This window comes from Canis lupus, chromosome 1, assembly GCF_003254725.2.
Source record: "Canis lupus dingo isolate Sandy chromosome 1, ASM325472v2, whole genome shotgun sequence".
Classification (NCBI taxonomy): Eukaryota; Metazoa; Chordata; class Mammalia; order Carnivora; family Canidae; genus Canis; species Canis lupus.
The window spans coordinates 93,296,904-93,322,219 of record NC_064243.1 but is presented as its reverse complement, the minus strand read 5'-3'; the positions used below and the strand labels follow the sequence as shown (position 1 = coordinate 93,322,219).

The following is a 25,316-nucleotide window of genomic DNA, read 5'->3' as shown; positions in this document are numbered from 1 at the left end:
TGTACTGTGGAGCATGCTCTATAAAGTGCTACAGTGGACCAGATCTGGTCAATCAAAGCATTCTGGAGTCAGCAGAGGGAGACACAACTCTGGGTTTTGTTTTGTTTTGTTTTTTTAAGTACTGGGCAGAGACAGTCTCTCTGTCCACCAGGGTTGCTGAGAGAATAAAATATTCAGGAGAAGGAAGACAACACCCAAGAAAACAGCTCTGAGATGGGAGAGGGCTGAATAATAATGACATCATAGTTTCTTGGGTGGGTCTGGTGTGAGCAGTACTCTCGGATCCAACAGCTGAGTCAGAGCCCACCTTTCCAGTTCACCCTGACTGGACAGATGCTGGCACTCCACCCTGGAACAAAGCGAACTTCATGGAGATGCCTGCAGGCCCTCTTTTTTACTTCAAAATTTGTCATAAGCAGTTTGACTCCCAGCCACATGCAGGTGCCCTATCTCATCTCTGGCCTTCTGGCTAAGCACATCCATGTACTAGATGTTGAAGATAAGCCCTGTGATTCAGGCTGATGTTAACCTGTTATGTTGAAGCGTGCTTTGAATCTTCACCAGGGAGCAAACAGCAAGAAAGAATCCTAAGCATTTAGCACATAACCCTTATGTTGACAAAACCCTCTCGATACCAGGAGAGATGTCTGACAATTCCCATTCTGCAGATGAGGAAATGAGCTTCAGGCGCACAACCTGTTCACTGCCACACACAAGCTGACACAGCTAGAGTTCACGCAGGGCTCATTCCTACTTCTGTGCTATTTGTCCAACACTCTACTGAAACTTGAGAAACCAAAAGCTTTCCTCAGAAATTATTGAATCGAACTTTTTAAAAACTAAAGCCTTTCAAAAAGGACTTTAAAATCACAGCCATATCAAAACTTAAAAGACAAACTCATTCTAGCCCATCACAGGTCGACAGGAAGGACAATTCAGGAGTAACTGACCAAGTGTGGGGAGTGTCAAGACAGGTGGCTGGGGGAGCATCCTGGGGCAGGGACACCCTCAGGAATTGCTGAGATTTTCAGGTGCAAGAGGTGGCTCCGTGACAGGGAGGGCTCACACAATTTTTTACTTTTTAGGCCTCTTAGGACAGCATTATCAAACCACACATATTAAAAGGTAGCCATATCTGGGATGCCTGGGTGGCTCAGTGGTTGAGCATTTGCCTTCAGCTCAGGTCATGATCCCGGGGACCTGAGATCAAGTCCCGGTAACGACTCCCCACATGCTTCTCCCTTTGCCTCTGTCTCTCATGAATAAATAAATAAAATCCTTAAAAAAAAAAAAAAAAAAAAAAAAGGTAGCCATATCCTAAATTTCTAAAGCTTTTTATAATTCTTTTAAATTACTTGGTAGGGGGATGAGTAGCAATTCACTTAACAGATGATTAGTTACGGTTCCTTGGCAGCCACCTGGGCTCAGAAATGCTTGGAAGAAACTCTCACCTATGTTGTTCTCAATATTTTAACAATTTTTTTTTTAATTTTTATTTATTTGTGATAGTCACAGAGAGAGAGAGAGAATGAGGCAGAGACACAGGCAGAGGGAGAAGCAGGCTCCATGCACCGGGAGCCTGACGTGGGATTCGATCCCGGGTCTCCAGGATCGCGCCCTGGGCCAAAGGCAGGCGCCAAACCGCTGCGCCACCCAGGGATCCCTCAATATTTTAACAATTAAGCCAGGAAATGTTTCATTTTGTGGATATTCAATAATTTTTGCTCTTTTCCTTACATAATTTGGAGCCAGTATTTTTTTTTCCTGGTATTTTGCAAACCTTTCCATTGGTTCTTCAAAGCTTACAGATCTTAGGCAAGAGGACTTTAACTGCTTAACAGGTAAAATGGCAGGAAGGTCAAAAGAGCATGAAACTGAGAGAAGAGTATGCAGATGATCCAGAACCAAGTGAACTCAGTATTTAAGACAGCCTGAGGGAAGCTGTCCCAATGTGAGGTTGGATCCCTCCATGCAGCACTGCAGGCACCATTTGAAAATATACAGTCCCCACCAATGTCTTTCCTTAAAGACTATGAAGAGCTTCAGGGATGTCCTACCATCCCCCCTTCCTTTGGGGCATCATGTGCTCCCAAGACTAGTTCCCCAAATGGACGCCAGGGAGACCAGTCGTGGTGCCAACCATTCTCATGGCTGTGGTGACAGGGTATTTATTCAAGGAGTAGACACACAAAGTTGTCACATGTATCCTTACTGGGCTGGTTCCTTATCCTTTGTCTTTGAGCTGACCTCTGATTTCTACAAACTCACCCACCTTCATAGGTTTGAATACAGCATTTCCCAAACTGTAGCAGAAATTATTAACAAAATAGCCAATCTGAATATTTTGGGGTGCAAGGCTCTTTAGAAGGTTGGGAATGGGAAGGAAACAGAGTGTCCTGAGACCTTAGAGAAAATACCTTGATATTTATAAAACAAAAACAACACAACTAACCTACCTGCTGCCCCAAATAAATATATATGATGGGGGTGGGGGTTGGTGCAACAAGTAGCAAGTAGGCAATGGTATCTTTCTGATTTTTTTCCTGCACCATTTCACACATTGACCTCAATTTCACAGAGGAAACCCAAGTGTGGGGAGGTAAGTTATATAATGTCATAACAGCTGCCAAGCTGAACCAGAAAGCAAGCCTCGCCACCTAACTCCTGAGATTACCATCACCTCCCCTGCAGACCCAACAGAAGGGTCTCAGCAGACCAGGATCCACATCCAAAACCACCAGCATCAGAAGGACAAGGCAAAGAGGGAGTGGCCCATCTGCCAAAACTCAGACCTGGGTCAACAGGGCTGACTCAGACACTGTGCTCAGGCTTGGGGTTATGTTATCTGATAGGTATGGGCCAAATATGATGAGGGATTAGCGCAGCCCCAGACCCAGGCAGTCTCAGACGAAATGAAAGCTTTTATTTGCTTGAGTAAAGGAGTGATGTAGCTTGGCCTCCATAAGATGCCAAACACTGATAAATTATCCCACTTCAATGGCCTCTTAGACCTAGCCAACTGGATGGAGTCCAAAAAGACCCAGCTTGCCTACTGACATTCCCATTGACCATTAGTCCTTCTGAAGAACAGGCTAGGGGTCGTCTGACCATGGATACTCTGAGCACAAGCGGCTTCTCATCCACCCTGGAGTCAAGGGAGGAACAATCGAGATCTGTGTGGGGAGTCCTGCCTGTGATGCTCTTTCCCAATTCATCACAGACTGGCTAATATTGCCCACACTGGTACATCCACAGGTCTCCAACAAAGTACCAACAGGCAAAGTCAATGGAACCCTTCACTTTAATCCTCACACCATGAAAAAGCCCCCAGTAAATCCATTTCAGCAGCCCACTTTGGTCTCCTACCCCACCCAGCTGAGTCCCACCCCCACCTTGGACATGGCCAACCCCATGAAAATTCCTTATTTCCCTGATGTTTCCTTTTCTCCATCTACCTTTAATCTTATCCACTTCTCCCATTCCATCCTGCCTACTTCTTTCCCTGCCATTAGCGCTACTCAGCATAAAACTGCTGGCATGGGCCTCACTGAGGAGGACCTCAAAACAAAAAACCTAGCAGGAAATGGCTGCCTCAGTGGGGTCTTGTTGTGCAGTGACAGTGAAAAGACAGGCACCATGATGCAACTTAAGCTTTTGCGTTCCTGTTGGGTTTGTAATCAGGGATGTCCTTCACCACTTTTTATCAGAAAAGATTAAAAAACAACCAAACCATGAGGTTTAGTTGACCTATGAAGGCAATCTGGATTTCTGCAGAGCCTCCTGTCACTCTTTCCCCATCACTATGGTATGCTGCAATATCCTGGCTTCTTCCCACCCCTTATCAACTGCCTTGATGAATATGGTAAAGTAATTATGATAAAGGAGCCTAGCTGGTCTTGACACAGAAAGACAGAAGCAGGTAGATGACATAAAGGCAAAAGCAGGAGCGAATCTAAGAATAAGGCAGAAACTGGAAGGGCTGAATGTCAAAGACAGACCAGCCACCTGAATAGGATGGCTTCCACCCAGTGAATGATACTGCTTCTCTTGGGCATTTGAAAAGGGGCTGGGAGCAGGCTGTTTAAATATTACATTTCTCCTCCTTTGGCAATGTCATCACCACTACCAGATACTCCTATTGCAGAAGCAGCTACGCCAGGAGGGCTGGAAATACCAGGCCCTTCTGAGTTCACAGCAGAGAGCAGTACACACCCCTTGTACTACTTGCAATGATCTGACTGGGGTCCATATGCCACTGGAAACTGACCAACAATACTATTTGCAGAGCTTGCTAGAAGAGAAGGGCCCTGTCATATCCAACATAGCCCCCTTAGTTCTAAATTTAATCATGGGCAGATTTGGGTTCAAACATGAGCAGCGGTAAATATGATTGCAGCATATGTGGCAGGCAGAATTTTCCAGTGGCCATTGATGCACCACTGCTGGCTTGAAGACAGAAGGAACCAAGATGAAAGGAATGCAGGCAACCCCCAGCTGACAGCCAGAAACAGGAATTCCAGTCCTAAGACCCACATTCTGCCAACAACCCAAGTGAGCTGGAGGCTCATTCTTTGCCAGGGCCCAGCCCAGCTGACACCCTGACATCAGCCTTGTGAGACTCTAAGCAGAGTATCCAACCAGGCCCCCCAGGACCTCCAACCTAGGGAACTGTGAGATCATAAATGGGTACTGTCCTCAGCTGCTAAATTTGTGTTCATTTCTTATGCGTAACACAAAACTGAAGTAAAGCACTCAGTAGGTGGAGTGCCATGATTCATAATGGCCTGGCTCTCTGCAATGATGGCCTTACATTTCCATATCCTCCCACACCCCCAGTCAGGAGAGCACAGACTTCCTCTGGTCCCCTTTCCCCAAAAAAGAAAAGGATACAAAGAAGATTAGGGAGGCAAACACCTTTTCTACAAGGAATACCATTTGGAACCCTTGTAGAAAGAATTAGATCAGGGCACTTGGGTGGCTCAGTTGGATAGGCATCTGCCTTTGAGTGAGGTCATGGTCTTGGGGTCCTGGGATCGAGCCCCATGTCACACTCCCTGCTCAGTGGGGAGTCTGCTTCTCTCTATCCCTCCGCCGCTCCCTCCACTGTGTTCTCTGCTATTTTGTGCCCTCTCTCTCAAATAAATATTCACAAAAAAATAAAAGAAACAACTAGATCTTCTCCTTCCTGTCAACCGCAGCCCCATACACACAGCAAATATAGACTCTGCTAGTTGTCAGGGGCAACCCACCATGGGCCAAGTGTTCCTGCATGTTCTTGCTCAAGAGGCTTTTCCCTGGGCCCTTTCTTTCTCCTAACGGTGTTCACAGCAAGCGGTCCTGAGGGATGCAGTAATGCCTCCATCTGGAACCAAGAGCAGGCTTGCTGGAAGAGGTGGAATCCCCAAGCATGCAGACTCCTTGGCTGTGATGCAAACCCATTGCACACTCAGCATCTGCCTGGGCCACCCCCTCCCCACCCCACGTCACCACTGTGGGGCTTGGGGGACAGGGGAAACCTGATACAAACATGAAGCTCATGCTGCTTGCTGTGCTCCGGGTAACAAAGTGTCTCTGACCCAAGATCTGCAGGTCTTCCACTAGCATCCACGGAACAGCAATAATCTGACTGAGTAGCTGGCAAGTAGGGTCAAATTCCAGACTCTGACACTATTACATGCAGGACTTTAAACCAGGAGATCTAATGTCTTCACATTATAAATTTCAAAGGAATAAAATACCCTTTCTGAATTTTCTTAAGAATATAGTAAAATCTATATCGCAGAGCTATCATGAAGATAAAATAAGACAATGTATTGCACACTTTAAATATTTTTTTTTTTTTTTTTTTAATTTTTATTTATTTATGATAGTCACATACAGAGAGAGAGAGAGAGAGAGGCAGAGACACAGGCAGAGGGAGAAGCAGGCTCCATGCACCAGGAGCCTGATGTGGGATTCGATCCCGGGTCTCCAGGATCGCGCCCTGGGCCAAAGGCAGGCGCCAAACCGCTGCGCCACCCAGGGATCCCTATTGCACACTTTAGATATAGAAAATATCCCATAACTTTAATTGACCCTTGCCCTCCCCAGGCACACACGGCCCCATAGATTCATACAGTGAATCAGACAGGGAGCGGCACCCACATCCAAGATGTCAGTCCATTCAGAAGATGAGGGACAAATTAGTTCCATATCCCATTCTGGCGAGTGCATAGCTGTGCCCTCCACTTGTTATCTCATTTAATCCCCATACAGAAACCGAGGCTCAAAGTGGTCAGTCCTTACAGGAAGAACAGCAAGAGACTCCATAGGTCTGGAAAACAGCCAACAACAGAAGCTCAGGGATGAAGACCGGGGAGGCACTGCTGAAATGCAGGTGTGAGGTTGTTCTGAAGGCACACTCTTCATCCAAGTGAGCCAAGGGAGGGAGTGCTCGTCATGGGCTTCCTGAGGAAAGTCAGCGCCACTGCAGAAAAGGCTAGAAACCACATGATACAGAGATGTCTTTTTTTAAATATTCTGATTTTTTTTTTTTTTAAAACAGAGAATTAACAAATCCTTAATATAAGAGCATATCCTGTCCTGGATGAATCTGGGCTTGATCTCTTTGGGTGTCCATGGCAACTTCTGCTTTGTTTGTAGGCGCTGGGACCTTATCAGGTAAGAGTATCACTTGAGAGTCTTGCTAAGGTTGGAGAAACCGACACCAACACAGGTCATCAGCACTTTATCCCCACCCTTGAGTTCTTCGCCACATGGCTTGGTTTCAATTTTAAACATAATCTGGAAAAAGCTCTTCAAATGTCGCAAAAACTCTATCCTAAAAAGGAAAACAACAACAACAAGGAAGGAATGAAAAAGGAATTCTCTTTTCAAAAAAAGTTCTCCTTCCCCCACCTAGAACCCAAGCCTTCACTTCCACAGATCAAGAATATCTGAAATTAAGAACTTCTCATTAAGGCTCATTAAATAGTATTTATTCACAGCTTGCCAGTTTCCAAAGGTGATTTAGAGCTTACAGAGATTCACACAATACAAGATAAATTAATTTTTAAAAGGTCCGAGGTTAGTACATGACACATAAGTCATTAGGCCCCGAGCAGTTCAAGTGGACATAAATCCAGCATTAGTCTTTGAGCAGCTCACGTAGAGAGAGAAACACGTACTCCTGTGACTCACAGCATCATGATGTAAGACCAAGCAGATGCCAAAAGCAGATTTCTTCGCTTCTCAACCTCAATAAAATCTTTCTATTCATTCAACACACGTTTACTGAGTGTGTCCTAGCTTGTACCAAGCACTGTTCTTGGTGCTGAGGATGTTGCAATCAACAAAAAAAATCCCTTGTGTCTCAGGAAGTTTTCAATCTAGTGGGGTAGACAAGTTCAATACTCTTTAAAGGTACTATGGAAATTTAAATCTAGTAAACAAGGCAGGGGCATGTGAAGAAATGTGGGTCTAACAGTATTTGTGTGTGTGTGGCAGGCATATTAGACAAGGTGGGCAGGGAGGGGCTCAGGGTAACCGTGACAAGGAGTTTCACAGGGCTGCTCCTCGTCATCTCCTTTAAGACAGAATGATGGGGTAGCCCGGGTGGCTCAGCGGTTTAGCGCCACCTTCAGCCCAGGGCCTGATCCTGGAGACTCAGGATTGAGTCCCATGTCGGGCTCCCTGCATGGAGCCTGCTTCTCCCTCTGCCTGTGCCTCAACCTCTCTCTCTCTCTCTCTGTGTCTCTCATGAATAAATAAAATCTTAAAAAAAAAAAAAGAATGATAGACATCATCCCATCCCAACATCATTGTGGGAACAGCAATTCTATGGAAGGACCATGGCACAGGTAAGCAGGCTTCCTACATATTCCACACATATAGGTTGGGCCTAGCTGATTCAGTGTCTCCTCAGCTGGCCCACCATAAGACTCCCCTAGAGAATTCGTTAAACACACAAGTTCCTGAAAGGTTCTACTCAACTAACAACTGGTAGGGAGCAAGGGTCCACATAGTAGAGCTTGAAAGCATAGGCCAACACAAAGACGGCCCCTCCCCATCCCTTAACCAGGCCGTCTCCCCAGTGTCTTCCCCAGAAATCGACTGTAACAAGTATCCCTGGTGATTCTTCATCAGGCAAGTTTGGGAACACTGGTTTAGTTAAAAACAAATGGGCTGGCTCTCTATGACGAAGGAACCAGCAACCCAGCAATCCAGCAATCCTGCTGCCTCCCAACTGAAACATCCAAACTCCCAACCCTAGCCAGATGGTTCTAGCCCTGCCTACACATGGAATCACCTGAGGAGCTTTCAAAATACTGCCTCTGGACATAAAGACCAATGGGAAAGAGCTGAGAACCAAGAAATAAACCCACATTTATGGTGAACTGATTTTCAAAGAGGGTGCCAAGATAATTCAATGGGGAAAGAACAATGTTTTCAACAAATGCTGCTGAAACAATTACACAGGCAAAACGATGAAGCTGGGCCCTTTCCTCACATCATACACAAAAATTAACTCAAAATGGACTAAGGCCCTCAATTTAACAGCTAAAACATGAAACTCACAGAAGGAAACACAGGAGAAAATCCTCACGATCTTAGGCTAGACACTGGTTTCTTAAATACAACACCTAAAGCACAGTGATAAAAGAAAAAACAGGTAAATCGGACTTCACCAAAATTAAAACCTTTTGTGCATCAACAAACACTATCAAGGAAATAAAGAAAGGATGGGGATCCACAAAGGGATCCACAACTCCCAGGATGAAAAAAAAATATTTGCAAGTCATGTATCTGGTAAGAGTCTGGCATTAAGAATATATAAAGAACTCTAAACTCAATATTAAAAAAGCCAAATAATCCAACTAAAGACAGGCAAAGGATCTGAAAAGATGCTCAACATCTTTAGTCATTAGGAAAGTGACAACCAAAACCACTAAGAGATCCCACTTCACACCCCTCAGAACGGCTACAATCAAAAAGAGAGACCTCACATGTCTGGGTGAAGATGGGAAGCAATCAGACCCCTCAACACTGCGGTTGGAATGTTAATACAGTGTGGCCTGTGGAAAACAGTCTGGCAGTTAACTATTAAATCAAGATATACCACATGATCCAATCATCCCCCTCTTAGGTAGAGGTAGACACACAAGAGAAATGAAACCTACACCTACACAAAAGCTTGACACAAACATCCGTGATAACATTATTCATTACAGCTAGAAAAGCAGAAACAATCCACATGCCCGTCAAGCAAAGAATGGATAACCAAAATGCGGAGTGTCCGTACAATGGAGTATTATTCAGCCTCGAAAAGAAGTACTGACATACGCTATAGCAGGATGAACTTTGAAGACATCATGCTGAGTAAAAGAAGCCAGTCACAAAAAAACACATGTTGTAGGAGTCTATTTATATAGAATGTGCAAAAGAGGGGGATCGTAGGGGCAGAAAGCAGATCAGTGGTTGCCCAGGGCCATGGTGGGGGGTGGGTGGGAAGGAGAGGAAACCACTATGAATGCGCAAAGGGTTTTTCTTCCTATGGTGGTGAACATGTTCTCAAATTATAGTTGTTCTAAAACTGTGGTTATAATTACACAACTTGGTGAATATACTAAAAACCACCAAAATGTACACTTTTTTTTTCAGATTTATTTATTTGAGAGAGTGCGCACATGTGTGTGTAGGAGGGGCAGGGGCAGAGGGCCCCACCTGAGTGGGGGCCCTCATGGGGCTCAATCCCACAACCCTGAGATCATGACCTGAGCCAAAACAGAAACCTGTTGAATGCTTAACTCAGCCACCCACACACCCCTGAACTGTGTACTTTAAATGGGTAAAGTGGGTGGTATGTGAATTCTATCTCAATCCAGCTTTTTAAAATGAATAAATATATGTAATGTTTGGGAAATTCAGAAGTACTGAACCTGGCTTCCGCCCTCACGCAGCATGTACCCAAATGAGCAGGAAGCCCGCTGCGGTGAACTTCCTGCCCCTTCTGTCCCTCTGTCCTTCCATCTCCAGAGGAGAGCAAAGGGGATGGAACAAGCTGGCACCCCATCTGGCTGGTGACCAGCACACCAGGGGCTAAGAGAAGAAACAGCAGGTACCCTGGACGGTAGTTCTGGTGCGTAGGGCAGGCTCATAGAAATGTCTCTCACTTTCCCCGCTCCCTCTCCATCTCCATCTGCGATGTCACATCCCCTGGGCACCTCCTATGGAACAGCCTCTGGTTCCCCAGCGTTCCTGGTTCTACTCACAGTGTCTGTAATTACTTACAGTGTCTGTAATTACTTGCTTCTGTCCCCCCCACACACACTCACAGTTAGAGCCCCTCCAGGGTAAAGACCGTGTCTACCGCGAAGTCCACTTCCCCTGCGGGTGCTCTTCCAGCAGCTGGGGAACAGTGCTGAGGTCTCGGGACCTTGACAAGGGACGTCCCCATCCTCAGCAGTGAAGTAAGCCAGATCCTCCCCTGCCTGCCTTGCCAACTGAAATCTGCAGTGTCTCACTCTCTGCCCCGCCTTACCACGTCCCCCACCCTGTCCCAGGGGAGAAAACAAACACATCAAACCCACAATTTACATCTGCGGGCCAAGCTTCCAGCTGGCAGCAAACCACCATCGCTCCCCTGGTTGTGCTCCGAGGAGAAACAGCTGTTCTGTGGGCCTGGGCTCCAGCAGGGGCATACTTGCCTCCCCACCTCCCCAGCCTCCTCACCTCTGCAGCCTCCCCAGCCTCTCACACCTCCCAACCTTCCCACCTCCCTGGCTCTGCAGCCTCCCCAGCCTCCCCAACCTCCTCAGCCTGCCATGCTGTGTCAATCGGTGGACTGTGCTGGAAACCCCACACGCCCTCTGCAGCTGGCAGAACCCCCAGGGGCCTTTGTGTGCCCCCAGCTCCCCGACGAGGATGGAGAAACACAGGCTGAGTGTACAGCCCATGTATTTGCAGCCTCAGGTGTTTGTAGCCTTTGGAAAGGCGAGGAAAAGCAAAGTTGGTTTCACGTCTCACAAGCCGTTCAGCCAGCCCCTCTGCCTGTCTGAGGAAGTCTGTGTGGGGGACTGACAGGAGGTTTCCATGCACCCACCCCCTCCCACTCTCCCGAAACAGAGAAAGAACCTTGGACCAACATACCCTTCCTGAAGGAATTCAGCACCTCACTTGGGCGCTGAGGCCAGCCCTCCCCTGGGCTGCGGCCCCACCTACGACCTTACCTCCCAGTTCACATCCCCTGCCTTCCCCACCGCCGCCCTGTGCTGGGACTACACTGCCCCCCTGCCCCTAACCACACCCCCAGCATCACACTGCCCCCTGCCCCTTCCCACCCCTCAGCCCACACTGCCCCTGCCCCTTCCCACCCCCAGCCCACACTGTCCCCAGCTCCTTTCCACCCTCAGCCCACACTGCCCCCTGCCCCTTTCCACCCTCAGCCCACACTGCCCCTGCCCCTTCCACCCCCCCAGCCCACTGTCCTCTGCCCCTTCCCATGCCCCCAGCACCACACTGCTCCCTGCCCCCACTGCCCTCTGCCCCTCCCTACCCCCCCCAGCCCACACTGACCCCTGCCTCTCCCTCCCCCCCAGCACCTCACTGCATTGTGGCCCCTGCTCCTTGGACACAAGCACAGAGCCACACAGAAAGCAGACCTGTGGCACGCTGACAGTGACTCTGGCCCTCGGTGGAGCATAGGGGTGACCTGAACAGTGCAGATCATTTTATTTTAGGCACGTGGAACTCTTTCTATTCAGCTCCTGTGTGAAGGGTTCGAACTCCTGGCTTTAAACAACTGTATCTTTAGCTTTTTTGTTGTTGTTCAGGAAAAAACTATTTGTTTTCCAAAAAACAAAACCGAAAACCTACTTTTAGCCTTTAGTCCCTCTGACGAGCAGCTTTCAGAGAATTCCAGAGCACAGAGATCATTTTTCTTATGTATTTTCAAAGAGTGGGTTGTTCCCACCAACACTGTTGGTCAACAGGGGAAGGCCACTGGGCTTGCCCATTGAACCTGACTGCCCGGGACTTTTCAGGGGGCCCGGCCCACCCCTTAACCACTGCCCTCTCACCAGGTCATCCTTCTAAAGCCCGACACAGACAGGATGACAGCATCCTGAGACAGGGAGCCCTCTCTCAGCAGCTCCAAGGACACAAAACCCAACAGGGGGTCCCACCTCCTGCTCCACCAAAGTCACTTCGGTACTAGGGTTACCTGCCTCTGAGGCCTAGGGCCTTGCTCTGGAAGTGGAGGGGAAGGTTCAGGGGGTGGGAAGACAATCTGCTCAATGAGGCCTCATAGTCATGACACGCCAGCTTTTAAAAAAATACATCAGTGGTGCTTTTCCTGCCAGACAGTGGCTTTCCCAAAGCCCACTGACCTCTGTTCCAAGAATGAATGCTCACAGTGAGTTCGCCGAACTCAGTCTGGGACCTACATCTCCCCTAGCCTAACTCTCTGCTTCCTGCTGCCTTTATAACCGTATTTAACTACTTCACCATTTTCATCTAAAAAGTTAGGCTATCACTTGCTTTTCCCATATGCCAAACACATCCTGGGGTAAAAAGCAGTAATAAGAGTGACAGGGCTTCGCAGGACTTCAAGCACTCCGCAGATGGAAGGCAGAGGGGGCTGCAGAAGCTTGCAGGCTGCAGCTAAGCAAGGGAGCCTGAGCAGCCTGGTGTTCTCCCCTTCGGTGCTGCAGACTGGGGGAACCAACAGTCCCCCCCACCCCGGGCACTCTCAGCAAGGACACTGGGCTCTTGCTCCCCAGCACTTCATAAGCACTGGAAAAAGGTCATTTATTAAAGTGAGAGAAAAAACAAAGTGGCATGGTTTATTTTAGACTTCTAACTAAAGATAGACAGAGATCATTTTACAGCAGAATTTGAAACGAGGACTCTCTGAAAAGATGCAGCATGGCACTCGGCCTGAGGCAGGGAGGTGTCTGGAGTCCAGCAACATGGACGGAATCCCAGGTCTTACACAAGAGCACTATGCGTCAGGGAAGCAAGGACTCTGGACGAGACTCTTGGTCAGAACTCACTGGCTGACCTGTGTGCCCCAGGGCACATGATTCGACCTCTCCATGCCTCAACCCCCTCACCTGTAAAATGGAGCATGAAGAATAAATACCTACCTGCCTCTATTGCCCTCATAGGGTTATCATGAAAACTAAGTGAGTTCGTCTTTTTAAAGCACCTAAAACAACACCTGGACAACAGTAAACCCTGTTAAGTGTTCATTAAATAAACTGACCCTACAGAATTCTGGGGAATAGTAAATAAGATATGTGTGGTTTATTTAGTAACATGACTGCAGGAAGTTGGTCATAATGAATACAGATTTAGAAATAGCCAAGTGGACAATTTACATTGACTTCAGGCCCGAGAACACCCAAACCAAGTTAACTAAGCCTCCTGGTGTCCAAAGTGACCTCACCAGGAAACTCAGCCTCCCAGGCTGAGGGGACGCCTAGGCAGGAACCCCAGCATTTGGCATCAGCGGAGCTCTGTGAGGCGCACTGCACACCAGGAGGGCGGAGTACCCAATTCCGATCAAGCCTCACTCCATCTCTAAAAACCCACGACTTCAGGACCATTCACCATCTCTAGTGACGAGACAGACGCTCAGAGGTGCTCCATGCCTAGTCCATAGTCTCCCGAGCTCCAGGACAGAGCCAGAACTGAAATCTAGGTAGGCAGGACCCTAAGGCCTGTGCACCCACAGAATGCACCATGCTCTGGTGACTGCAGCCTCTAATCATGAACAATTTCCAAAAGTGCTAATTAAGATGCTCATTAGGGGCACCTGGGTGGCTCAGTCAGTTAAGCATCTGCCTTCAGCTCAGGTCATGATCCCAGGGTCCTGGAATGGAATCCTGTATCGGGCCCCCTGCTCAGCAAGGAGTCTGCTTCTCCCTCTGCCTGCCACGCTGCCTACTTATGCACTCTCTCTCTCTGTCAAATAAATAAATAAAATCTTAAAAAAAATAAGACGCTCATTAAGATTTATTTTTCTTGCTGTTCACCATGCTTTTAAATGAAGTATAAATCCTCCCCTAACCTCTGAAGTTAAGCTTTTTGAGGGGAAGGCAAAACCACTGTCACCAACTAACCATCTAAAATTCAATAAATGCAACAGAAATAGATTCCACACATACTAGCATGCCATCCAATACTATTTTATTCTACTGAAAAAAATCTCTCCGGCCTTCCTGAAGAATTTCACACATACAGACATAGGTTTTCAAGAAATACAGAAAACCACCAGCAGCAATCTCCTGAAGACAGAGGAAGAGGAAAAGAAGGGAAGAACACAGAGATCCTTATTTTCCAGAAAGGATTTGAAAGCAACACTGCAAGAAAAAACATCTTCCTTAATCCCAGTGCTCTGTAAACAGACATTTGAAAAGCTATTTATAAAAATCAAAATGTGTGAAGTGTCGGAATAAATTTCTTTAAACCAAAGAGGGTCTTGCTTCTGGTTGTCGTTGGAAACCTGGTGGTGCAGAGAACAGGTTTTTTATGACTTTAACTGCTCATAAAAATAAGTGTGATGGTTTGATCTCAAAAGCTCTTAAATCCAAGGACAAATGGTTCCCCCAAGTATGATCGTCCTGATTATGGATTCTGTTCCTTTCCCCCATTCACTGTATGCAAATACAATATTAACTCGTTTATCGGGCCCCTTCATCACTCTGGGCTACTGGAACCTTCCATGGTGATAACAGCAAAAAGGGTGCCAAACAGATACAGCTTCCAAAGATAAGCTCCAAACCCCCACCCCTGTGCCAAGCTGCCCATTCCCCCACCATGGCAGCCTCCTTTTACGTGAAGCCCTGGGACGCAGGTAATCCAGAGGACAAATGTCCTATAAGGCCTAGCCGCAAGTCTCAAAACACGTAATTTTGCAATTTGTCTCCTCCTCTAAAGCTCTATTCAGAACAGACCACTTGTTTTCCCAGGAGACACTGTAATTTTAGGCAAGGTCTCTGGAGGACAGGATAGGACACTGCAATTAATGTCTGGTGAGGAGTGAGTTGAGGAGGACACAGGAACTTTTAAAAATGTCCAGTCACATCTTGACCATCTCCACACGGACTGCGGACTTGAAAAGATTATAATATAAAGGCCCCAGAGCCAAATGAAGAAAAAAAAAATCTCCAAAAGCAAAAAAAGAAAGAAAGAAAGAAAGAAAGAGAAAGAAAGAAAGAAAGAAAGAAAGAAAGAAAGAAAGAAAGAAAGAAAGAAGAAAGAAAGAAAGAAAGAAAGAAAGAAAGAAAGAAAGAAAGAAAGAAAGACAGAAAAAACAAACTGTCAAGGAAAAATAAAAATATACATTCCATTTTTCACATACTGTTCTGCCAAACCCCATGCCCGACGACCACACACATTTCTAGACACAGCCTCATGCTGTGTGAGCGGCCAGGCCCTTGGCTGCCCCAGAGTAGAGGCCAGCGAAGCCGCAGCAGTGAGAGCCGCTAACCAGCGGAAGGGAGCTGCTTCCAGCAAACTCCCCGTGGGAAGTCCATCTCTGCACTCAGGGTGCTGTCCCCTCAGCCCTGACTCCCTCTCTAATTGCTGCCTGGAGCCATGCGGATTCCTGGTGTTTTGTGTGTCATGGACTCAATTTCAGTTTTCCTGTGCTGCAAAATACTTTACACACGTTATAGGGAGACAGCGTGGTCCTCAGCACACTCCTGCTAATCAGTCTTCTCCCTCTGTTAACACAATGGACTCCAATCAACTTGTTCCAAAACAATATCAACTTGTTCCAAAACAATCTCCCCCCCAAAAAAGCCTCCTTAAGAATGTCTTTCAAGCTCCTGAGCCGTGGCGGGAGGCGTGGCAGCCCGTGGCAGCGCTGGCCTCTTCCCCACGTGATGGCACCACCATTCTTCAGTTATCACAGTACTGTACCTTTCAGATATACAGCATCGGTACCATGATAACCGAAAAAGGACAGTTCAGTCTCAAGTCTACCTGAGCATCTCTTCCCAGCACGGCCGCCCAGAGAATCAGGCAGTGACCTAAGTAGACATGCCTGCACACAATGTCAGCGCTCACAGGCTGTTCCTGTCAGTGGGACAGGCTGCCTCTATTCTGCTGTTGATGACGGAAGCCCCCGTAGGCAGTCAACTTCGGGTGATACCCGGGGCCTCAAACTCACCATCGTAGTTCCCCACTAGTCCAGCAGCATGACTATAAACTCTGCCTCTTCCTTCATCTTTCCGGCCAGCTCATACCCTACCTTCTTGGATAAAAAGACGGTCGGTCCTCTTTACCACAGTGAAGGAAAAGGGGGATTTAAAAAACTAATAACAAAATCCAAGCTGCAACAGAACCAGCAGTTTGCCTGGAAACAAAATCGAAGGCATGGACAAAAGCCCAGTATTTATCATGTGGTTCTGATGACATGGGAATGACACAGGTATGATGAAGCTACAAGAAGGAACGGAAAGCAAAATCCTTGTTCAACAGCAGGCTTAGGGTGACAACCTCTGCCTCCTTAACCATTGGTACCAGCAGGTGTTCACAATGACAAGCTGCGTGAGCCACGGGGTCATTTTGTGCAACTGGAGGATTAACCTGGACCAATAGCAAGGCCGAAGGGAAACAACTCACGTGTAGGGAGAGAGAGGTCCCAGCAGGACTTTGGAAACATCCTGCTGTCCAAGGGTCATGAGCAACAAAGCCAGGCTTTGGTTGGTTGAGTCCACACATCCACCCTGTAAACACAAATGCTTTAAAGATTAATCATTGTACCAACCAGAAAATGGAAAACCAACAGACCAGAGGGAAGGAACAACCTCAGATACCCAGAAAATCAGAACCACGGAAGAGCAGACCACAAAGTTCAAGCAGTAATAAAACAGGAGGCAGCTCTTTTCAGAGTAATCCTCATACCAACTAATTTTAGGGAGTGAAAGTAAGAGTTAATAAAAATGACTATAATTGCAGAGACTATGTGAATGAACAGACACCCATGCTTACTGAATTGCATCTGGTGAAGGATGAAACCTTGCCTTTGTAATTAAAGCAGCAGCAGGACATACAAGCAAAAACGCATCATCGGTTCTAGGCAACGTAAGGTTAATTACCTAGGGCTCTCACACTGTGACCTGTCACGGAGCACCATGGCTAATGACGTGGACAGACCATCAGCTTCCATGGGTCTCACCTACACACACGTTCTGTTATACTCAGGAACTGTTGGCCATGTTCCAGAAGCTTCCTGTCTCTCTGTGTGTCCTTAACACTGGAGAACTACTTCTCACGGCTTATAGATTATTTCCCCCATCTTTCCTTCCTTTTCCTCTATATCAGAACACAACTGCTTTGGTTGCCTTTCTTCTTTCATTCTTGAATTTCTCCACCATTTCTGCCATTTTGCTTCTGCAGGTATGTGTGTCACGGCTGTTGATATTTGTGCCCTTAAAAGTGTCTTTATTTCTCATCATCCTACCTGTGAGAACTTGATTTAAAACAATTCAAACTTACATGGTACACAGTGAAAGCAGGGTGACCCTGGATCTCCATGTATTTTTTAAGCCTCACAGTAAGACACTCAGTTTCTAAGCATGGCACATGCCTGGCCAAGGCAAAGCTCTCAGACTGGGAAGGGAACAGGGAGCCACCCACTGTTGCATCTGTGGGTACGCACCGTCCTTTTTCTGAGTGCATGTGGGGTAGGGACTAAGTGAGTTCTCAGGCACAGACATCCATTCTCTGCTGTCAGACTTCACCTGTGACCATGGAGTCAGAAAATAAGGGACTTTATGCTACAGCTAGGCCTTACAAAAACCCACTGCTCTTCCCAAACTACCAGAGATATTACAGGACAATATTTATCTCATTTAGCAAAGTCTAAGACAAGAAGTGTTAGCTTATATATTTCCATCTGAAAAGGAAAACGTGACCCATGGAGAACAGGAGGCCCAACGAAACTCTGCCTTACAGAACTTACTCCCATTCACAACTGTCTAAAATTCATTTTTTTAAGATTTTATTTATTTATTCATGAGAGACACAGAGAGAGGTAGAGACACAGGCAGAGGGAGAAGCAGGCTCCATGCAGGAAGCCCGATGCAGGACTCAATCCCTGGTCTCCAGGATCAGGCCCTGGGCTGAAGGCAGTGCTAAACTGCTGAGCCACCCAAGCTGCCCCAACTATCTAAAATTCAACTGTTCTCCTCCATCTCTCCTTCTTACCACAGTGCTGCTTTTCTACCATTCTCCCTGATTTCTAAGATGTGCTGGACCAATATATTAGTGCAATCAATATGCTAGAGTCTGTGCACAGGACACCACAGAGGGCAAAGTGGAGCCACCCCCAAGGGACAAGGTCCAGACCCTGTACTAAGTGGCTTCGATCTAACTGCGGAGATGAGACAGGAGCAGGAACAGAGACAATACAAGGGGAGTCAGCGCTACACAGTAGCTGGGGGCTGGGGGCACTGGGGCTGCCAAGGCGGGCAGGAGGGAGGTCACTGAGCTGGCACCCAAGAGAGGCTTTGGGGACAGGGATCTGAGGTGGCCCCAGAAGGAAGAGCAGGAGGACGGGGCTGGAAGGATGGAGCCAGGGCCAGCAAGGAACAGCCAAAAGGCCAAAGAAAAGTGGCTGCACACTTTCTATGGAGGAGACGAACGAGACAGCTACCGGGCAGAGAGAAATACAGACTGAGGTAGGGTTCTTCTAACTGGGTTTTGACTTTATCCTGGGAAAGTGAAAAGCTGGAGGTCTCTGAACACAGGAGTGAAACAATGAGATCAGTGTCCCTGGGAGAGACGTGAACTGAAGAAGATGCTGGAGAGGTGGGTGGTAGGAAGGAGGGCAACAGGTGAGAAAGGCAGTTCAGAGGCAGCTACAGAACCAAGGGGGCCAGGCAACTGAAGAGACATACATGGAGCAAGGATCAGACCAGAGGATTAAAACTGGTTTAAAAAAAAAAAAAAAAGGCCACACCCTCAAAGGGATGGATTTTTATTACTCATTTAAACCACGTCACATCACACACCTATAAAAAATTATTCATGGGGCACCTGGGTGGCTCAGTCGGTTAAGTGTCTGCCTTTGGCTCAGGTCATGATCTCAGAGTCCTGGGATCAAGCCCCATATCAGGCCCTCTGCTCAGCGAGGAGCCTGCTTCTCCCTCTCCCTGCCGCTCCCCCTGCTTGTGCTCTCTCTCTGTCAAATAAATAAAATCTTAAAAAAAAAAAAAAAAAAGTTATTCATAGGGAAGCTGGGGTGGCTCAGTTGGTTAAGTGTCCAACTCTTGATTTGGGCTCAGGTCATGATCTTGGGGTCATGAGATCAAGTTCCATATGAGAATCCGTGCTCAGGGAGGAGTCTGCTTCTTCCTCTCCCTCCCCCACTCCCCTGCTTGCACATGTGCTTACTCTCTAATAAATAAATAAAAATCTTTCAAAAAATTATTCATGAATGCATAAAGCATTTTCATCCTTTTAAAAATTAAAGATCATAGACATACAAAGGATGTTTTCTTGGTGATTAAAAACAAAGACAAAAAACATGGTCCAGGCACAAGAAAATGGTATAAAATAGAACCTAACTGGAGTTTAAAGAAACAATGAAATAACCTAATCCAGACTGCATGTTTTCTCTCTTATGGACTGATGGGCTGGCTGTGCTTTCACCCAGAGGCCTATAACATCTGCTATGTACGTGGATATAAAATGCACACTCCAGCTGTGCGTGTGGCTCCCACTGGCCAGCTCTGTAACGTGATGCTTCCAGGGACCCAGGTCCGCTGGGAATAGATAGAAGCATCCACCATGGTCAGGGAGAGGGTCTGCCAGCCACCACAGGACCAAGGAAGGGACCTCTGCACACGTCAACAGGGGCTAAGGACTGCCCATAAAACATGCGATTTTCCCTAACACACACCTAGATGGCAAACCTCCAGTACTAAGTCACAAGCAGAACAAGCTCTTCATCGTTTACCCCAGCTTCCGGTTACTACCTGTCTTTCAAAATTAAAGGAAAAAAGGTCACTAAATTTAGCACCAAACTTTGGGCTGACTTAGCCTCAAAAACTCTGAGGCCAGATCCTGACTGCCCTCCACCAGGAGGATGTCATGTGACAGGGTGGTTCCTTCCTCCACTACTTTCCAGCTGAATGGTGAGCACAGGAGATGAAAGCACTCCCCTGAAAACAGTTATACCTTCTCTGTCTTCATTTTAATTAGATGGACATTAAATAAAGCCATCTAGGACCTGGAAATCTTAATGAACTCTGCAACAGTTCATTCTTACTTGTTCCACCTGGTGACCAATAACATGTTTCCCAGAATGCTGACTTGGATTGGGAGAGTAGATTGTGTCTGTCAGCTGTTTCCCTTGATGAGGCCTATACAAGGATCAATACCCGTGACCCAGCCGTCACCCTACCACAATGATTAATCAATGACAGTGATAAAAGGAAGAAGTGAAGAAAAAAGAAAAATCACCACTGTACCCGCCTTCCTGGTTTTATTTCGCTGGGCTCACCTGTGATTTCTATTGCTTTAAACAGGGCAAAACTTCCCTGGGAGACTCCCAGAAAGACCCAGAGAGAGGTCTAGTAACCGAGAATAAATACACAAATGCAGAGATGTAGGGTTCTTGAGCTAGAGAAAGGACAGTTTACAAACACTGGTACACCATCCAGTAGCAAACTATCAGAGCACAGTTCTCACCAGTACTCAGTTCCAGAACATGAGGCCTCGCCTACACAGCAGAGAAGCATCCCTCAAAGCCTGAGTGGATTCCGCATGTCAAGGGGAAAGTTGCAGCTTCCAGACGTGGAACCAAGGCAAAAGATAGTGCAGAGTAACAGAAATCCTGGAGCTACATTTGTGACTCTCCTCTAATCAAGCCTATGAAATCTTAAAGAATATTTTCAGGCAGCTTCATCTTATTTTTTCCTGCCATCATTCTTCCTTCCCTTCCAATTTCTTCCTTGCTTCTTTTAGGTCATCTCAACTATCTTTAAAAAATAATAATAAATCTTTTATTTTTTTAAGATTTCATTTATTTGACAGAGCAAGAGAGGGTATGGATAAGTAGGGGGAGAGGCAGAGTGAGAGGGAAAGGCAGACTCCCCGCTGAGCAGGGATTCCTCTCCCACCCAACGTGGGGGCTCAATCCCAGGACCTGGGATCATGACCTGAGCCGAAGGCAGATGCTTAACCATCTGAGCCACCCAGGCGCCCTCACCTCAACCATCTTCAGGAAACAGTGAGTGTGTGTGCGCACATGGGCATGTTGTTCATATGGCTTGACAGAGAAAAGACTCTGGGCAACGAGGAGGACAGGCTGGTCCAGACAGGTCTGAGCTGTGTCCCACAGCAGAGCTGCAGTTGCAGAATGGCAACTGGTGAAGTCCTGTCTTTCGCCGTGTTCTGATCTTTCCAAGCACCTACCGTGCTCAGACATAGGACTGCCTTCTCTAGACATTGTTCTGTGCTCCAGGGCACGCTACAAAATCTAGCCTGTGGATATTATTTTCTATCTGATTTGTCACACACAAATCCAGACTTTCAGCTTCTCTTGAAAAATCTGAAAACAGTGAGCCCCCACTGCCCTACGGCAGGGAGGCAGGGAATTAAGAGACAGTGCCTGCATTGGTCAGGGCATGTGTGCTCTTCAACTGCCAATCACCACCAAACATGCTTCAATTTTTTTTTTTTTAAACCACCAGTTCCTTCCTCTCCCCATTAAACTTACCTGCCCTGTATCCCAAACCAGTGGAGCTGGATCTCTACTGATGGACTAGCTTACCTAATCCATTAAATTAGTTAGTGCTAAACTGCTGAATGGGTAGGAACAAGTTAACTCCTTGGCTTAAGCCCTTGGAAGGGAAGAAAGTTGCTAAGGGAGAAAATGAGAAACAGCAGAAACTGCTTCCTGATGGCTTCGCTCCCACACCTGCAGAGACTGAGGACATACCCTATAGATTTCTTCGAGCAGCAGCTTGGCACAGTTCCTGCCGAGGTCCTCCGGAAGCACTGCTGCTCCCTGGCCCTGAGGGTTGGAGGCCAGTTCAGCACTGAGGAAAGTGCCATTGGTGGTCTCAGCAACCAGTGACAACCCAAAGCCTGGAGACCTGGGAAGTCAAAGGCACAGACATGAGTAGGGTTAATGGGGAGTTGGGGTGGGGGGCTCACATTCACCCACAAAAGGAAAAGAGAAGACAAACATCTTTTTGATGGCATTCTATCTGGCCACACCAAGCCCTACTAGAGTTCCTACTAGCTTATACTGGAAATACAAATGACCTAGTGAGAGCATACAGGGCAGGACTGGAAGATTGCACAAGTTGGCACAGCTTTTCCTGTTGGCCCTGCCTTCCTTTCCCGCACACCTCTACCCTGTGAAAGATCCTACTGTGAAAGTCTATAATGATCAATTGACATATAAAGTAACATTAACAAGGAATACCAGATACTAAGCACCTACTTATCACCAGTTTCTGAGCTAGGGGCTTTGATACCACAACTCTGAGTAAATATTACCACCCCCATATTACAAATGAGAAATTAAGGGACACCTGAGTGTCCCAGCAGCTGGGCATCTACCTTTGGCTCAGGGCGGAATCCCAGTCCCGGCGGGATCGAGTCCCGTATCGGGTTCCCTGTAAGAAGCTTGCTTCTCTCTCTGCCTATGTCTGTGCCTCTCTCTGTGTATCTCTCATAAATAAAATCTTTAAAAACAAACAAAAACAAAAACCAAATGAGAAATTAAGCAACCAGCACCAAGTCCACATAGCTAGAAAGTGACCGTGATGCATTTCAAACACAGGTCTTCCAGACTCCAAAGCCCACAAAAGTTCTCCACCACGGTACTCAGCCCTCAACCAATCCAGAAGGTATGCGTAGCCTGGAAACCACTGATGACAGCTCTTCTTCCAAAATACCAAGCCGGTTTCCCGTCACGAAAAGTCCCAAGCAAGCCAGAAAGGGCCTACAGACCTTCGTTTGAAGGAACATCTCTCGCTCAGATCTCATTTAATATAACCAATGAGCTGGCACTGTGTTTCTTCCGTTGTGTTCCTACCACCAATAGCCAGAAGCTAGCACCCTTCTTGTCCAGAATCATAGTGGACTCATTCACTCATGCATCCAGCAAACATTTGGGGGAAAGCTTCCACAGCCAGGACCTGGAGCACCATGTGCAAACACAAGAGTTCTTGTTCTCACAGAGCTTAGTGACAATCCGTTTGGCACAAAACAAAATCAGTCCACAGACAATAAATATACTACCTCACCATAAAATTTCCAAGTTTGGCATCCCGTGGACATCTACTTTGTCCAGTGCCTTTTAAAAAAATATGTACTTCCCAGCAGTATACTCCGCATGTAATCACTATATATATGCCCCCTTTAACACAATTCAACACTCATGTTCCTAAAGCACTTTCTATATGTCCAACACAAAACTAGCCAAAGTGCCTGTTGCAGAAAAACTATAATGTTACAAAACGTATATATGAGCTACCTTGGTCACTCCTCAATTTCTTTAGAAAAAAAAAAAAAAAAAAAGCTGTCTATGCAGCCAAGGGTTAATAAACCTGCCAAGGGGAGGGCGTGAGTGAGAACAGAGGTTCTGGGGTGCTCTGAACAGAGGGTGCATGCTTTACCACCTCACGCCATGCCACCCAGCCATCACACCATGGGACAATCTCAAGTAGCCTTTGAGTCCCTGGACCAGGAGGAAGGAGAGCATCCAGCTCAGCAGTCCAGGTTGTGGCACGCGAACGAGAAAAGTAGAAAACAGGGAGACCTGAACTAGAAGATAAGCTACCATCACTGCTTTAACCCGCTCACCTAGAGTTCCCGAGAACTTCCGAAATTTTTCCATCCACGTGAAGTTTTTGAGGTGTGTGTAGTTATTACAATAAACTTTGTATTTAATAAAGATTGTCCCACTTTGTTTTTTCTAAAACAAAAAAACAGAACAGAGAACACAGGAAGCCCTAGTGCATTCCTCCAATTTTCCTGCTCCGATCTAGGGTTTGTGTTATCAGGCCTGTTTCAAGTTCTGAAAATGCAGCTGGTCACCAGGTGACCTCACTGAAGATCTGCCTTAGTACAGTACACAAGTGACAGCTTCCAAAACTTCCCAATTGGTAAAGGATTAGATTTGTTTAAAAGTCCTGACTGTGAATCAAAATGCGACAATGGGCAAATGTGCATACTGGTCAAAGAGCTGACACAGGGGGATCCCTGGGTGGCGCAGCGGTTTGGCGCCTGCCTTTGGCCAAGGGCGCGATCCTGGAGACCCGGGATCGAGTCCCACGTCAGGCTCCCGGTGCATGGAGCCTGCTTCTCCCTCTGCCTGTGTCTCTGCCTCTCTCTCTGTGTGTGTGACTATCATAAATAATAAATTAAAAAAAAAAAAAAAAAAAAAGAGCTGACACAGACCACTCAGAACTGCTGGTCCCCAAGGTTCTAGGTCATGGCCACATATCATACACTTTCAGTCTCAGAGTTCAATAAACCTCATTATGTGGATACCCCACAGAATCAGAAGAAAATACCCACTATGACTCCATAATTTCCTTAACAGTGAAGGAAGAATGCTTGTCACCTGTAACTTGAGATTTAGAAAACACAAACCTAACATCATGCATTGCTTTCACATGTAACGTTTTTTCAGTGGGGCTTCGAGTTGATGAGCTACAAACCTCCATCACGCCCATGTCTTGATCCACACGTGACCTTCCTACTTACCCTTTGCAGGGATGGGACTGGACCACGCACCAGCGTCAGCTGAGTCAATGGCTTTATAAAAAAGCTGCACCACAGTTGGGGGCAGCGTGGCCTTCAGACCTGCTCCACTTCTTTCCTGGTCACCTTTATAGAGCCAGAGGCCAGACAGAGGAGACACTATGGAGAGCAAGCCACTCAGCTCCTGCTGCTACCTATGCTCCCCATTGCTCTGCAATCTCTTCTCCCCAGAGAATGGCCAAGAGGAGAAAAAGGGAAGAGTGGCCTAGAGTGGCCTTAGCAGCATCAGCATCTCTGCAGTACCTACTGTGTGCCAGCCACTGCATTCATGCCTTACATATGTGATCTTTTAATCTTTACAGCAACCTAATGATGCTGGCCAGCATTATTACTCCTACCAAATGAGTGAGGAAAGTGCTGGTAATACCTTAGCAGCACACCAAAGGTTTGCGACCATCACTGACCATTCTGAACACCTAGAAAGGGACAGGTTTGCACACAAATTCTTTCCCAAGTGTACCTTCTGACACCCCCAACCCTGTTGCTCTCAATCATGAGCTGCCCCCAGGTTGCTGGAATCACCTTCATCTTTCCTATGG

The 25,316-nt window shown here is 46.9% G+C and overlaps 1 protein-coding gene across 4 annotated transcripts in view; it reads right to left on the bottom strand.

Annotated features, from left to right (window-relative positions):
- Positions 1–6,045: 6,045 nt before the first annotated feature.
- The window catches only part of RCL1 (RNA terminal phosphate cyclase like 1), a 60,034-nt gene continuing 40,763 nt past the window's right edge, over positions 6,046–25,316 (bottom strand). For 3 of the 4 annotated variants that reach the window (XM_025423501.3, XM_035707177.2, XM_025423503.3), the window contains 3 exons: positions 21,938–22,094; positions 16,612–16,715; positions 6,046–6,820 (listed from right to left, as the gene is read on the bottom strand). In XM_025423501.3, the coding sequence (XP_025279286.1) occupies positions 6,670–6,820; positions 16,612–16,715; positions 21,938–22,094 (412 nt within the window). In that variant the 3' untranslated portion in view covers positions 6,046–6,669. The remainder of the gene's footprint in view (positions 6,821–16,611; positions 16,716–21,937; positions 22,095–25,316) is intronic. The other variant, XM_025423502.3, reaches the window with a different exon arrangement.